This window comes from Cuculus canorus, chromosome Z (assembly GCF_017976375.1).
Source record: "Cuculus canorus isolate bCucCan1 chromosome Z, bCucCan1.pri, whole genome shotgun sequence".
Classification (NCBI taxonomy): domain Eukaryota; kingdom Metazoa; phylum Chordata; class Aves; order Cuculiformes; family Cuculidae; genus Cuculus; species Cuculus canorus.
Genome location: NC_071441.1, coordinates 33,412,314 through 33,427,739, shown reverse-complemented (window position 1 = coordinate 33,427,739; position 15,426 = coordinate 33,412,314). Strand labels below are relative to the sequence as shown.

At 40.3% G+C, this 15,426-nt stretch overlaps 1 protein-coding gene across 1 annotated transcript in view; it reads left to right on the top strand.

Moving 5' to 3' along the window:
- Positions 1–3,328: 3,328 nt before the first annotated feature.
- The window catches only part of FBXL17 (F-box and leucine rich repeat protein 17), a 272,702-nt gene continuing 260,604 nt past the window's right edge, over positions 3,329–15,426 (top strand). Inside the window, exons 1-2 of the mRNA XM_054054142.1 lie at positions 3,329–3,785; positions 13,601–13,723. Coding sequence (XP_053910117.1) covers positions 3,363–3,785; positions 13,601–13,723 — 546 coding nt within the window. The 5' untranslated portion in view covers positions 3,329–3,362. The remainder of the gene's footprint in view (positions 3,786–13,600; positions 13,724–15,426) is intronic.

Here is a 15,426-nt window from a genome sequence, read left to right as displayed (position 1 = left end):
TGTGTGTCTAAGTGATGTAGCAGGTCACTAACCATTTCACTTTGAATTAGGAGGGCTTCCTTCTGCTTTTTTTTTTTTTTTTTTCCAAAAATATAAAGCTGAATCTAAGATTACTACTCTCTAAACATTATTGTCTCCATTTCTTGTTTCTGCTCAATGGACAGTCGAAACCAATTTCTTGATTCTGTTACTGCAGCAGACAAATCACACACACACTACACCAAACCAGCAGAAATTCTATAGATACCTATGGTTCTTACATCTGCCAGTAAAACTGCCAGTAGAACAGTTCTGCTGTAATCTTTAAGGCCAAAATCTTCTTAAGAGCTTAGTGACAGAGCACCGCAGGAATGTGTAGCATATGAAAACTGACCATTTAGCATCTGAGTTTTATGTCTTTCATTCTGCAATCCTCATAGCAACAACATCCCCATCCTCCCACCATCCCCATCCCCGCCAGGAACAGTGTGAAGGATTCAAGGATTAAGCTTTATTAATGAGAAGAAAAATTACAAGTATTAGGTAGGAAAAGTATCTGAAGGTGAAATTGCTTAGGAAGGACAAGATAAGATGAGCTGTGTCCTTGTCTATGCTTTGCACAAGTCAACTTATTTCAAAAGAAGGTAGCAGAGATGGATCATGTCATGTTAAATAACAGAGGGATGGGAAGAATTCCATACATGAGATATATGTGTAGGTACGGTGCACATAAATATATATATATCAAAAATAATGAGGCACTATATAACAGATTATCAGACACAAACGTGACATACAGAAGTCAGGCACCCTTGCCAGCATTTCTGCAGGAAATACTAGTATATGATCATGTAAGTAAATGCCGTGTCACCATGACTACTTGGAAGCTCTACAGCCATCTCTAAAGACGAGATTTATTTTGAATATTTGACATTGCAAGCGTTTATTCTGAATGCCATATGGTTTGAACCCTAACTTGGACTTTAATCTTCTTTTAATGTTGTCTTTGCTTGTTCTTGTTGTAATGTATTTTTTAAATATGAGGGAGAAAAAGAGGAAAAGACCTTGCCAAATTTTTGCCAAAATTTTCTGCAGTTTATACTGATATATGTCAGTAAGTTTTAAATTCAGATAAATATTCTATTACTTTAGTTTTATTCAATGGTGTATTTAGTATTTTTCTCATCTCCAACATATTTTCACTGAGCAGCTGAAGACTAATAATACAGGTAAAAAAAAATAACAGTGGCATGGCTATTTGAATACTAACATAACTTATTACTGGGCAAAACCAAAAAAAAAAATCTGGTTCATACTAAAAATACTGTGCACTTATTCTGCTGCCCTTTGTTGCTTATAGTAGTACCGCACTATATATACATTAGCTATAACGTGCCTTCACCCGCCCCAAACACCTTTTACAAAAGACAAAATTCCACATATATTTAAACCTATGTATCTAATTCACAGCAATAATTCAGAAAGGAATGCTGAAACACGCAAGTGAATTTTGCTAGGCATTGAGGAGAGTCTTGATTAAAGTATTATGGCCCCTATAGGCGAAGAATTATATACACAGGCACCTGCAGTGAGTTACAATACACTGCAGCTGGAGACAAGCATCCTCCGGAGCAGGGTGTAGAGGGACGGAGGATCCACATGGGCTTGGGTTCTGGCAGGACAATGACTTAAAACAGCAAAAAAACCCAAGTATTAGCCCAAGCACGCTGGTGGAAAGAAGGCATTGACAGAAAACTTGGTGGAATGCTTTCGGCGGTGTCAAAGCTTGTGTTACAAGGGAGTGAGAATTAATTGATAAGTTTTGCTGTAGCTGGTTTGTATGTTTAATTATCTCATCACATAAATCTGTCTTGTAAGATGTAGCTGTTTTGGGTCAAGAGATAATCTATCTTAAGGCTGCGAGAATTTATTGATCTGCTTAGTTGTCTTGTAAGATGTAGCTGTTTGAGGTCAGGAGATAGCCTGAAGGGAGTCTCCAGACACGGCTGGATAATCTAAAAAAGAATGAACATTCTTTGAGGATTTTTATGGTTCTTTGTCTGAAACTATTATATATACCCACTGCTTTTGTAAGATGGCATGCTTTATATAGAAGGGCATCCAATTCAGTGCTGAATTGTAAAATAAAATAATTATTATTGCCTTTGAAGACTTTGTACTTTTCAATATTTTACCAGTGAAGGAGTGTTTCTCACAAGGGCCAGAGCCCAGAAGCAGCCCTACAGCCTGGCACCACTTTCCTTTTTGCTTAAAAAATTCTGACCCCCAAAAGTTTGGGTATGGAAAACACATACGTGTTACATGCATATGGCCAGCAGGTCAAGGGAGGGGATTCTGCTTCTCTGCTCATCTCTTCTGGGGCCTCATCTGGAGTGTTGTGTCCAGTTCTGGAGTCCTCGGTATGTGAAGGACACAGAGCTTTTGGAGTGGGTCGAGAGGAGGCTACAGGGATGGTCGGAGGGCCGGAGCACCTCCCGTGTGGGGGACAGGCTGAGAGAGTTGGGGTTGTTCAGCCTGGAAAGGGAAGGGCTCTGAGGAGATCTTATAGCGACCTACCAGCACCTAGGGGGGGCTCTGTAAAAGCTGGGGAGGGACTGTTTACAAAGGCTTGTAGTGATAGGACTAGGGGAATGACATGAGAGATAGGAAAATGGTAGATTTAGGCTAGACATAAGGAGGAATTCCTTCATTATGAGGGAGTTGAGACACTGGCACAAGTTGCCCAGGCAAGCTGTGTCTGCGCCATCCCTGGAGGTGTTCAAGGCCAGGCTGGATGGGCCTTGGGCAGCCGGGGCTGGTGGGAGGTGTTCCTGCATGTGGCAGGGGGTTGGAACTGGGTGATCTTTAAGGTCCCTTCCAACCCCAACTATTCTTCTATGATTCTATATTTATGTACATTCATACATACTACACACCTATTTTATATGTAACAATGTGTTATAGGTATACATTTCTATATGATACACACCTATTTTATACCTAACAATGTGTTATATTTATATGCTACACATCCATTTTATGTGTAACAATGTGTTATATGTATACATGCTACCCATCTGTTTTATACACAACAGTGCGCTACATGTATATTTATATACACTGCACACCCATTTTATACATAACGTGTCATATGCTTCCAACAAGGCCCTCTCCGCAACCCCTCCGGCGCCCCTCCCGGCCCGGCCGCTGGCGGCAGCAGCGCCGCCGCGCTCCGCCCCTCCCCGCTGGAGGCCGGGGCGGCGGAAGCTTGTGCCTGCGGGCGCCCCGCACCGGTGATCGGGGGGGTGTGTGGGGGGGCGTGTGGGGGGGCGGAGGGATGCGAGCGCCCCGCGGGTGAGGCGGCGCGGCGCGCGCCCTCCCCTATGGGCCACCTGCTGTCGAGGCCGCCCCGCCGCCGCCTGACCCGCCGGGCGCCGCCGCGCGGCCGCTTCCTGCGCGGGCCCTGCGCGCTCTGCTTACTGGCGCGCGCCGCGGAGCCGCCCCCGCCGCCGCTCCGCCGCCCGCAGCGCCTCCCGCCGCGCGCCTCCCCCGACATGGTGTGCAAGCGCAAGGGCGTTGGGCTGCCGGCCTGCCCGCCCTGCAAGCAGCCGCGCTGCGCCGCCGAGGAGAGCGGGGCCGCCCCCGCCGCCGCCTGCCAGTGCCCCCAGCAGCCCGCCTCGCCGACCCCCGCCGCCAGGCACGACGCGGAGCAGGGCGGCGAGGCGGGCGGCGAGGAGCGGCCCGGGGAGGGCTGCCGGGACGCGGCCCCCGACATCAACCAGCTGCCGCCCTCCATCCTGCTCAAGGTGGGACCGCGGGGGGGATTTTGGATACACGGTTTTCCACACCCCCTCCCCCCCCCCCCCCCCCCCCGTTTTGTTTCGGTTCGATCGGCGCCGTGAGTCACCGGCGGGGATGGAGGCGGGTAAATCCGCCCCGGAAGCCGAAGGGCTCTGGCCGGTACCTCGGGACGCCCGGAGAGGGGCGGGAGAGGGGGCTCGGGGCTCCTGTGCCGGGACCATGTACACGAGTTTTACAACGTTGATTTTTTAAAAAAAAAAAAAAAAAAGTCTATTATCGCGTATTTTGAGCCGACTTTGGCTTCACCGGTTTCACAGTCAGCCCGTCTATTTGTAGCTCTCCTGGATTACGTCCTTTCCTAATCTCTTACCCTGCATCTTCAGAGAACAGTTGCTTTCTTTTCTGTCCTTGCTGTCTTTTAGTTCCTTTAAAACTATTCTCTTTTGAGAATGACTTTCCCTTTTTAAGCTGCTTTGTTGATCTAGTCGGTGTGATGACTTTCTTCAGCTAAACCTCAGCTAAAAAGACGGGTCGGGCTGGAACCTGCGCTGTTTTCCACAGTTTAATGCATATCTTTAAATTTCGCGGAATAGGGTTTCCGTATGACAGCAGTTTATTCCGAGTTCGGATGGCTGAATTTGAAGTCGGGCGTGGTAATGGAGGAGTGTCAGACAGGTGACTCTTCCTGTTCTTCGGGTGCTACTATGTTGTGCAACCTCCATGTAGAAAGTACTTCCTTTACTCTTTTGTTGTCAAACAGTAACAACCTACTGATTCTTTGTTCTTATTTAAATAGGCCACGCAGGCTGATGACCCAAGACTAGGATGTTGTTTGATTTTTGAGCTACAAAAGAACACAAGTTCTGTGAGGTTTTTGGTTGGTTTGGGTTTTTTTTTGATTTTGTTGTTGTTTGGCCTTTTTAAGGTACACATGACGCTGTTAGTCGGGTTACATTATGTTTCATAGGAGCATTATTCAAATTCCTTACTGGCAAATATTTAAAACTCACGAACTGCAATATTTGAATTGTGGATACAATTCAGAAACAGCTACAAATCTTCTGTGGTTGTGGCGTTGACACTTTATCTTGTAGTTTTTCTAAAATAAAAAATCCATTTGTTTGCCACTGTTATTGGAACATGATTTTTCTTTGATATTCTATTTTAGGATTTGTAATAGGATTGACCTGATTAGTATGTCTTAAACACTTAAGATCGATGGTATGAGTACTTTTCTGTGGTTGCTTTAGTGTTTAGTTTCACTTTTTCAAAAATAGCTGTCATAAACCAGTTCTTTTAACAGTGAAGCTGTGTCATGCTCATCTCACCCACAGAGTAGTTTAAATGTTTTTTTCTCTATTTTTTTTTATTTAATAGACACAATAACTCGTTTTTATTTGTACTTTCAAGGGGTTTTTTTTTGACACGTTCTCCACGTACTCAAGCATTTAGTCTCTTTAGTCTCACTGTAGTCCAGCTCCTTCTGCAATGTTTTTGAAAAAGCCTGCCCTTCTTTTTTTTTTGGCTGCTTCCAGAGCATGGTGTTCTATTATAGGATTTCTAACTTCATTAGGAGAAGTTGAGAAGTTGAGGAGAATTGGAGAAGTTTCAAAGGAAACTTAGAGGTCATGGAAACATGGCCTGTGACAGTAGGTGGAACATTCTGACTCTTGTTCAGAAAGAAGATAAAGATGCATTCTTTTATGAGAAAATTTAGAAAGTTTGACTGTATTCCTGTCCTTCGTCAGATAAAGAAAAATAATAAGCTTAATTTGATGTGAGGTAAGTGTAGTTGAGGTAGTTGGAAAACATCACAGTGTGAGAACATTTAAGTCTTGGTAAAGGTGGTTTCTTGTCTCTGAGTTTATTTGAGGAGTTTGGATTTTTAATTATTTCTTGTTTTTAGCAACAGCAAAGGGGATGTCCTTATTGGGGATGATCTAAGTGCGCTTCAAAACAGGAGTGTCTAAAGTAAATTACTTTTTTGATGTTTTCTCTCTCTGCTGCTTTTATTTTTGTAAAGCATGAGCACATGCTGCTCTGTCTGTAGCAGAAACCCTGTCAGTTTTAGCTTAGAGCTAATGCAATATGAAGGGAAGATATGGATGCGTGTATGTAGAGGGATGTGTGTGTTTTATTTAACTCAAGGTTTTAATAAATATTACTTTATGAGGCACTACTGGCTCCTTTTCTTGCATCTTTACTGAACTTCTTATTTTGTCTCATTCTTCCCCTGCTGTAGTAATGTAACATGTTTGCTTTTGATAATGTTGACACTAAAAATGTAGTGCTACTAGCGCTGCGTATAAGATTATCCGAGTGATATGAAGTAGGTTTGGTAGACTACAGCCAAACTCTTGGTTTTACCTTCTGACTTTTGAATGCTGGCATTTATTTTTTTAATAAAATTATAGTGGAAAATACCGGATATAAATGTTATTGTTGCGCTGTCATTTTTTTCTGGCCAAGTCAGGAGGCAGAGGAATCGAAATACGTCATTTGGATTGGACTTCATCCCCAAGCTCAGGGAGTCACTGTTATTACGTCTTTCTTTCCTTCTTATGCTGGTGTTCCTATTAGTGTATACTGTCTAGAGTTGTTGTGGACTCTGTTTTTAGCTCTAGCACTGACAAAAATGGAAAGGGGTTTGAAACCTTGTGGCTGATTCAGGGAGGTAAATGTCTTCACTTTCAGTCTTAATTATTCTGCTGAACTTTTTTTTTTTTTCTTTAGTGTGAAGCTCACTGTCACCCTGTTGTGAAAGCAGTAGGGAAATGAACCAGCTGTGTCTTCACTGTGCTGTTGCTGGGCTTCTGGAAGTGCAGCTGAGGAGCACAGTTGTGATGGAAGTGTGCTAGTAGGCTAGTAACAAAAGCCAAGTTAGTTGGTGGGCACTATTTTAGTGATAAAGTGCTGAAAGATGTCCTGGTATGTTTTGTGATTTGTTGGAGAATTATACAAATAAATAGGTATTTTGCTTTCTGCAGATGTGTTTGAAAAGTTGGCTTTTGTGTAAGCATGTAGGCTTTCACGTTACAGAATGAGTAATGTGATGGAAGAGACGGATGTCTTGGAATGGAATTTCTGTGTTTCCTGAAGGCAGATAGATGCTTTGAAGCTCACCCTCCATGGCTGCTAAAACTCTTCACATGTTGTTCAGATGTTGCTTGGCTTGCTCTACATCCCCCAGATTATTTATTACCGCATGGGAAAAACTCATAGGTGACAAGTTGTCCACTGTTTGAATGTGAGATAAATTAAATTAAATTTTTAGTTTTGTTTCCTTTTCATTTAGTTGTTTCTTTTGTTCAGGGTGCCTGGCTTGTGTTTAATCTTTCATAGATGTTGGTATGTTTTAATCTCTCCATTTTTATACCGTTTTGGTGATTCAGAAGCAGGAACAGGTGTCTTTTAGTAACAATGATGGATGACTAGGAGTAAAACTTGATTAGTCCCTTCGAGTAAGGGTATTTTGCGTATTCATCAGAACCCTTTCTTCCTGTTAGTAGGATAGATCAGCATCTCCTGTCATTTCTTACAGACAGAAGCTAAAGTTGTGTTTTGCATTGCAGCTAGATTTAAGGCCACCTATTACCAATTAGCTGTTACAGGCAGTGTCTCTCTTCCTTTTGTAACTTCTGACTGCATGTTCCTGCTGCTATCTTGGTGCTCTGTAGAGTGACCATGCAATCGCAGAGTGAGTTGATTCTGCTGACAAATCTGACACTAGTCTGACATTGCAAACCTTTTCTTTGGGATCAGCTGTCTGAAGAGACTTTCTCTGAATATGATCCATAAATGCAGTGCAAAAATTCAGGTAACCAGGAGTAAGGGACCAGTAAACTGCTTGCCATAAACATCCTGATATGGTAGCACACCATTGCTTTTCCTGACAACTCATTTTTCTTAATCACAAGAGCATTTTTAATGTGATTCCCTCTATGTGTGTACTGACGCTCCTCTCAGAGGTGTGTGCCTTGAGTGCTTATATCTTTTCCCTGTACTCAGGTACTCACAAATAATTCATGCTTCCCTTATTCAGTTGAGGTTATGTGTAGGTAAAGCGATGAAGTACCTTTAAAATTCAGCAAATATTTTTACGTCCTTCCTTTGTCTTCTGTTGATACATAGTTCTTTAATTTTCTGTAATAGAATGAAATAACCTTTCATAAACATAAAACCACTGGAAGCTTAACTTCTGTATGCCTGCAGTTAACCAGTACTGTGTTTAATGTTTCACAGTGAAATGTCGTATGCTAAGCATGTGCCTTTTATTAAATGGTACCTTAAAACTATTTTTAATAATGAAACTTCAATTAGTTGCTGAAAAAAATTTGCACTCAGGTAGTGAAACAAATGAGCAGTTTTCCAAGAATTAATGTATTAAGTTCATTAGGCCCTGTGACATGTTTGCTTTTAAGTTTTAATGTTCTTTATGTGTACTTGCATTGTTAAAGCCATGAACTTTGTGTCAGATTTGTTTTGAAACCAAAATGTAGTGAGAACAATTTCATAGGTATCTATTTTTCTTGGACACAGAAAGATTTTATTGAGTAAAGAAAGCTTCATTCACAGTAATCTCTACTCTTCTAGTTAGATTGTAAGATCTTTCAAATGAAAACAACAGATAGAAATAGGAAATGCATGGATTCACCTTTTGTAATCTCTGTTCTGCCCTGGGCCCTATAGTCTATAGTTCATTCATGCTCATAAAGCTGTAACTTGTTTTTAAATTCAGTAGTATCTCTGAAGAACGATACTATCAGTCAGCTGGATTTTCTTGGCTCTGTACTTAACATAAAATGCTTTTAAGTCTGTACAATCAATAATTCTAACACTGTGATTATGGTTTTAAAAAGTCTTTTTGTTTTAAATTAGGATTGGTTTTGGATAAGTTAAAATTTCTTCTGGAATTACGCTTATATTTACTTCTTATTTGATTGAATTCTCAGTTTTGGAAAACTTGGTGCTGAGTATATTGAGCCAGGAAATACATGCAGTATTTTCTAGTACGATTTTCATTGTAACATTCATAGGTGTGGTCGACTTTTTATTATTTCCTTTGCTTAGAAATGCAGTTAGGTATCTCATTCACTTGATTGAACTTTGAGGAACTTGATTTAAGGCTAAAGTTACAGAATATTTGCAGAGAGATTAATGAAGCTTATTATCTCCCCCCCACACACCTGCTGAAATGGTAATAGTTAGCACAGAAGTTCCAAGTAGTCCTTTTTTGGATATGCATTTTGAAATATTTAGCATACATTTAATGGAGAAACAGTGGGGAAGTGTTGAGGGTATAATATCTGAAGTCCATCCTTCAGGAACTGGGTGGTGTAGAAGACAAAACCACAGAATTTTTACTTCTAGGTTTTCTGTTTGGGCCCTTCAATAATACTCATCAATAGCCTCCTCCTCCCTTTCCCATCCATTGTCTTACAAATATTTATTCCAGAAAGTTGAAGAAAACCACAAAACTCGGTCAGGTGTTCTTTTTGGCAATCAGTTTGCTATGCAAGGACTTCCTTTGGCTGAATTAAAACCAATCGAAGGATCACCTGTTCCAGGATTGTGGATTGCTGTGGGTGGGTGCAAGCACACTGAAGATAGTCCTGTGGTATTAATTTGGTTTTATTGCTTAAAGGTAAAGCAACTCGTTTGCATGAATTGTATCCTGTAAGAGATTTGCATGGTTGTATCTATCAAGGACATAAAATTGTACTTTTTGAATTGAGTTAATCAGATTGAATGTGGTCTGACTGAAAGCCGGCTCCATCTGTTAGTTAACTTTAGCTGTCCTGGGCATTGCATTTTTGGATTTTCTTTTTATTGTGGTATTTAGTGAGTCTGTGCAAACACTTATTTCAAAGCAATATACTGACATTAAAGAAATGACTGTACCTAGAAGCTATGATAAAGCCGTAAATGTTGAACATTATGGGTGTTGACCCTTAATAGGATGTAGTCTGAAGGTCCAGGAACCCTTCCATTGAAGGGGAAGAAAAACCCAGTAATCTTAACTAAAACTTGAAAGGCTGAAGCAGGAGGCGCCGACCTCTGTTTCACGAACTTAAGCTGAAAGAAGGTGAGATGAGAGAGGGCAAGGAACAAGAGTATTTTGCTTGTTTTCTGGAACTGTTTCCCCTACCCCTGCCTCTTGCCAACAAGAAAAAAAAATACGAAATGCATCTAGAAAATACCATTGAACTTGTGTTTTTTTGCTTCTGAGAGTGCTGAAAGATATTTCATTCTCTTTACTGCTTGGAAGTATCCCAGAATTTGGTGGTTCTACCTGTTGTATGAAACGCATAGAGTTGAGGTATTTATTTAGTTGATGTCTGCACAGAGATGGGTGCTAGGTGGTATTCCACAAAGCTAGCACACCATGTGAAGGCATTACAACTTATCTATCTCTAGCATAAACCTACCCAAAATTACACTGATTAGTTATACTTCGCATATCATCCACTGCAGCAGTTTTAAATCACCCTCACTTGCTATGTCATACTTCTTTGGCCATCATCCAGCCTTTAGTGCCATCTGGAGCAGGATGTTCCCTTCTTGTCAGTCTCCTAGTTCTTCTGCTAGGATATAGTCGTTAGCAAGGCATGCATTTTTTATACAAAGTAATCAATAAATCCGTCATTCAGTGGTCTTCCTTAGAAGTATCCAGGCAGTGTATTTAATCCTGAATTAACAGTATTGCCATAGTCTAGACATCAACCCAAACATATTTTTACTTAATTTAGTTTACGCAGTTCCTTGTTTGACATTTTCCATTGTCCTACTGGAAGCTTCCACCGCAGAAGTGGGGTTAGACAGGGGAAAAAGTGAGTATCAGACATGCAGGTGTACATGCCTTGAATACAGTTTTCAGGTATTAAATGTGCTAACTAATGGACGCACTTTGCCCAGAGTTACCTGTTAGAACCAGGAGTTAAATTAACTGGCTTAGGGACAGGAGTGATTTTAGCTTTCACCTATATTTATACAGCCTTGTGAGTTAGAAAACAGCTTGAAATGGGGGACAATTAAGCTGCCTCAGTATCAGTATATATATATAGAGAAGCTGAATTTAAGGGTGGTGAAGGGCATCAGAATGAGTTGTTACATTTTACGTATGAATGTGTTTTAAGCAACAGCTAAAATAATCCCTTAACATAAGGATGATGATGTCGCCAAACCTGAATATGTATAGGATTTGCTACTAAATTCCATTTAGCATAATTTAGTACATCTTCAGTTAACAACTGTAGGCTCTGAAGAGAAAATGTTGTTTTACACGGCATTATTCAGAATCCTTTTACAGTTATAACTTTTATAGCTACTGCAGAGAACAAAATTCATCCGGGCTGTATCTCTGAACACATGCTGCTCGTGTAACTTCTGTGACTACTCCTATCCATGCTGGAACATATGCAATGACTTTGTCAGCAGCTGCTTTTCCTTTTGGTGGCTTCACTCTGATGACTGTTTCTCCAGAAGTCAATTTGCAACTCCTGTACACTTCTTACTTGTCTCTGCAGCTAGAGTTAAGTACAGCATGGACTAAAGCATCTCTACAGATGCTTTTAGACATTTCTTCCGGAAGGATGTTGTCTGTCCAGAAATACTGTTTGTGTCAAGTACTGAATCAAACTTGCTTCTTTTTTGTTTCGGCATTGCTACTGCAGTGTCTCATGTGGTAGCAAAGCAGTAGCAGTAGGCCTTCTGTGATTTGTGAAGGCCTTTAGTAGGATAGTAGTTGGAACATAAATTATTTAAAGGCTTCTGTATTCACAGTGCCAGCTGGATTGACAACAGTCTTTCTTGTTCTGTGTTTGCTATGTTCATAAGAAGTGCAAGCTCTTGTTCCTTGAAGTGAAGGTGATATTTCCACAAATAAGCATATTTGTTTCGCACTGTAGCAAGAGGTGGTTGAATTATTTTATAATGCCAACCTCAGCATCCTTTCTGAGTATTAACTAGAGTCAGTCTGATGTTTGTCTATACACAGAGTGGATCACTTGTCTTCTGAGGATTTTATAACTGCTAAAAGATTCGGTCTTCTGTTTCATACTGGTAGCAGGAATTTGAGTTTCCTGATGCTTTTTGTAATGTAGAATTACTGAGAATCATCAGACTGTAATCTTCTTCCTAGTGCTTAGAATTACACTTTTTTAGTAGGATGTCAGAAGCCCAATTACTATTTAGTGTTTTTTCCCTGCTCAACTAGTGGCGATAACATTTTTTGAATGCTGATCATGGCCACCTCCTTGCTCTGTAGTACATCAGTACGGACAAAGAACTGCAGGGAGAAAGCCAGCATTGATTGCTTTGTCAGTTCTTCTGTCTGCTTGTGTTTAACTGATTTCCTAGCAAGAAATATCTGGTAACTGTGTAATAGTCAGGCAGAGACCCGCAGGAAAACAGAGCTTGTGCGTGATCCTTCATCACTGCGGGGAGTCTTGCATAAGACATTGTGAGTTCTTCATGGCTCGAAGAAGATGAGTGATAAATCTTGCAAGCATTTATGGTAGGTCGTGAGTTTGGTTTTTTTAAAATTGTTTTTTCCGCCTTCTGTTTGGCAGATCTTTTAGGAAGAGTCAAGCAACTCCCTTTCCTCAAGAGACCTTATAGGGATATATACATGTTTAAAACTGCTAAGTTAAGCTGTCTTCTAGAAAAAAGGGACAGTAGTGTTTGTTATTGTTTGATAGTTGATTGTCTAGTCTGTTCTAAAGACAGAAAATGGTAGAAATTCTGTAGGTTATTGTGTATTTCAATCCTTTATTATCCTTGGCTTCAGACCAATTGTCCTACTCGCCACAAAGATGAAAATGTTCTCTCCGGTTTGTTTACTCCACTTACTCTCAGTTTTCCTTAGTCAAACAGTCCTAATCTTTCCTTTGAATGTTTTCATGTTTTCTAGACACCCTTTCCTTTCGACACTCCAATATTTTCAGATTTTCTTAAGCACATTGCCTTAGACTGGCTATAGTGCTGCTACTTAGTATTTGATGTCATGATTGGCTGAGTGGGAGGGTTGTTTTTTATTTTGCATTCTTAGGTTATCTTAATGCCACGATTGCCTTTTCTCATTGTAGGATTATGTGTAGGTTAAAGTTCATTTGTGGTTACAGGGTACCTTCATATGTAACGCTTGACAGTCTTCTTACATTTATTAACAGCAGTACTTCTAAGAAAGAGCTGAATGTAGTGAATGTAACAGCGATTTATGAGCCTGCCATAAAGTTATAGCTTAGTCTTTTTTTGCAGGCTGCTGTAGTGCTCAAACCTTAGGGTGCAAAATGCTAATTCTGTGTTGATTTTCTTCGTACAGCACTGATTTGCTCTGTGGATCTGCTCCACCATCCCCCGATCCTTTTCCACAGCACTGATGTTCCAGTACCTTTAGGATTCTTCTTTTCAGTTCATTTAAGAAGTAAAAGGAAAGATTGTTCTATTTGGATCAGAATGGGAGTGAAAACACCATTTAAATGGTTTGCAAATAGCATTGATCTAATGGTTGTTATCTGCAATTCTTTAGATGTGCCATCTCAGAAGTATATTTGAAATTTGGTCTAAGAAATGAGTACTTAAGTAGGATACATTCTGTTGGTCATGCTAATGTGACTTAGTATTATTAACAGGTGTTGTGAGATGCAGGTTTTTTTGTTTTTGTCCTTGAGTAATGGGGGGGGGGGACGGCAAGTTCTAGAACTGTTTGTTGCAATGCATCCTAGTACTTTACAATAATCTTCTACAAGGTGGGTTAGTAATAAAATACTTGACTCTAAAATATAATCTGAAAAATACTTTTTTTCCCCTTCCTTTACAGATATTCTCAAATCTGTCCCTGAATGAGCGTTGCCTTTCTGCATCACTAGTCTGTAAATACTGGCGTGACCTCTGTTTGGATTTTCAGTTTTGGAAGCAACTGGACCTCAGTAGTCGTCAGCAGGTATGAAGGTATCATTGTAGGAAAAATGTGTTTTATGACTCAGAATTTGTTCTCAAAACTTGCAGTCTTGACCAAAGGTAAACAAAAGAAACTCTTAAAATAGGGATATCTGTGCTTTCAGGGATTTTTCCAAGAGAGGCTGAAAATGTCTGGACTCTTAGATTAATTCCTTAGTTTGCGTCTTCTTCTGACTGAGATCACTTGTTAAACAATGTGAGGACATGTGTTGTTTTAAACAAACTGTGGGCTACCTGTCCAAGGCCTCCATTAAGTAATGGGATTTCCATTCTTAAGAACTATCAGATCTCTTATTAGTTTAAAGAGATGTGAGCTTTTCTGACAGTGCTCTGGTTTGAGGAATGGTCTCCTAATTGGTGCTTGCTCAGTTTAAGCAAATTTTCTTTAATTTCTCTTCAACTGATGTGGCTCCTGCTGGCCAGAAGACACATTGTGTCTTTTTAGGCCTTTATCCTGTCCTAGGATTAAATATGTCTAGGATTCATGTATTTTGTTTAGTGAGATCCTTACAGGGCATAGCCTTCGATTGTTTTTTTATTGAGAACCTAACCAATATTAAGCACAAATGTTATTCTTCTCTGTGTGTCTTTGTGTAGGGAGGGTTTGGTGGGTTTTGGTTTTGTTTGTTATTGTTGTTTCTTTTGTGGGGGGTGAGGGTTTATTTGTGTTTTAGGCACTACTTGTGGTTTTTAGTGGTATGGGGTGTTTGGGTTTTTTTGTAATTCATGTTTTCTAGCTAACAGCTGCCTGATGAAATAGCAAGAAATAAAATTAAACTTGCTACTAATAGAAAACAGATTGAATGCAGCAAAGAAAGTACTTTTTTCAACCACCTAAGGGGGGAAAAAAAAAGTTTTGAGGTTTTGTGTTGCTCTCTTGCCTTATTCAGGCTTAAAGCTAAATCTCACCTAAGCTTAAGTGGTGGATGAGTATTCCTGGATGGCTATGTCAGAAAGACTTTTGTCATGTGTTGCTTTTTGGAAGATAAAAAGTGAGAGAGTCCTATGCATTATGGCATTATGTCTTACCTGCTTTGATTTTGTTTTGTTTTAACTTGAGCATGACAAACATTACTTTCTTTCCTCCTTTGTAGGACTGGCTTATCCTAAAATCACTAGCGTGTTAGCTAACTTTAGTGTGTACAGGTACAAAGTGCATAGAATCTTTTTTCTTCAAAGGAGTTCTGGGAAAAGAGTTCATGTATCTGATCTAATGGTCTTTCATAGACTAAGACAAAATGTGCAAGTATTCTGTTTTAAAACTGAGCACATAACAGGAGGAAGCTTCTGATTTTTAATTCACTCTTTTCCTGTTACTGTGTTCTCTTCTTCTTGTCCCTTCTGTTTACTGCTACCTTAAGTGACTTTTCCCTGTTGTTAGGAAGCCCATCGTGACCTGCATCACTGTAGTTTTTGTCATCTGTCACCTAGTTTTGGATGATTAGCAAAGCCCAAGTAAAAACTCGTTGCATTTCAGAGATGCATACACCCTTTATTTCTCTTTAAAAGTTACCTTAGGCATGTAAGTAGAGTGGTGCTATAGAAGGGCAAGCAAATCCTTTCCTTCTTAAGGATGGAGAATTCTTTTTCTAAAATGTGAAGACCGCCACTAGGTGTTATTCTCTCTAAGTGTTGGAGCAGCATTCTTAAGAAGTAACTGTAAAACCAATTATACCTGTATGCTCT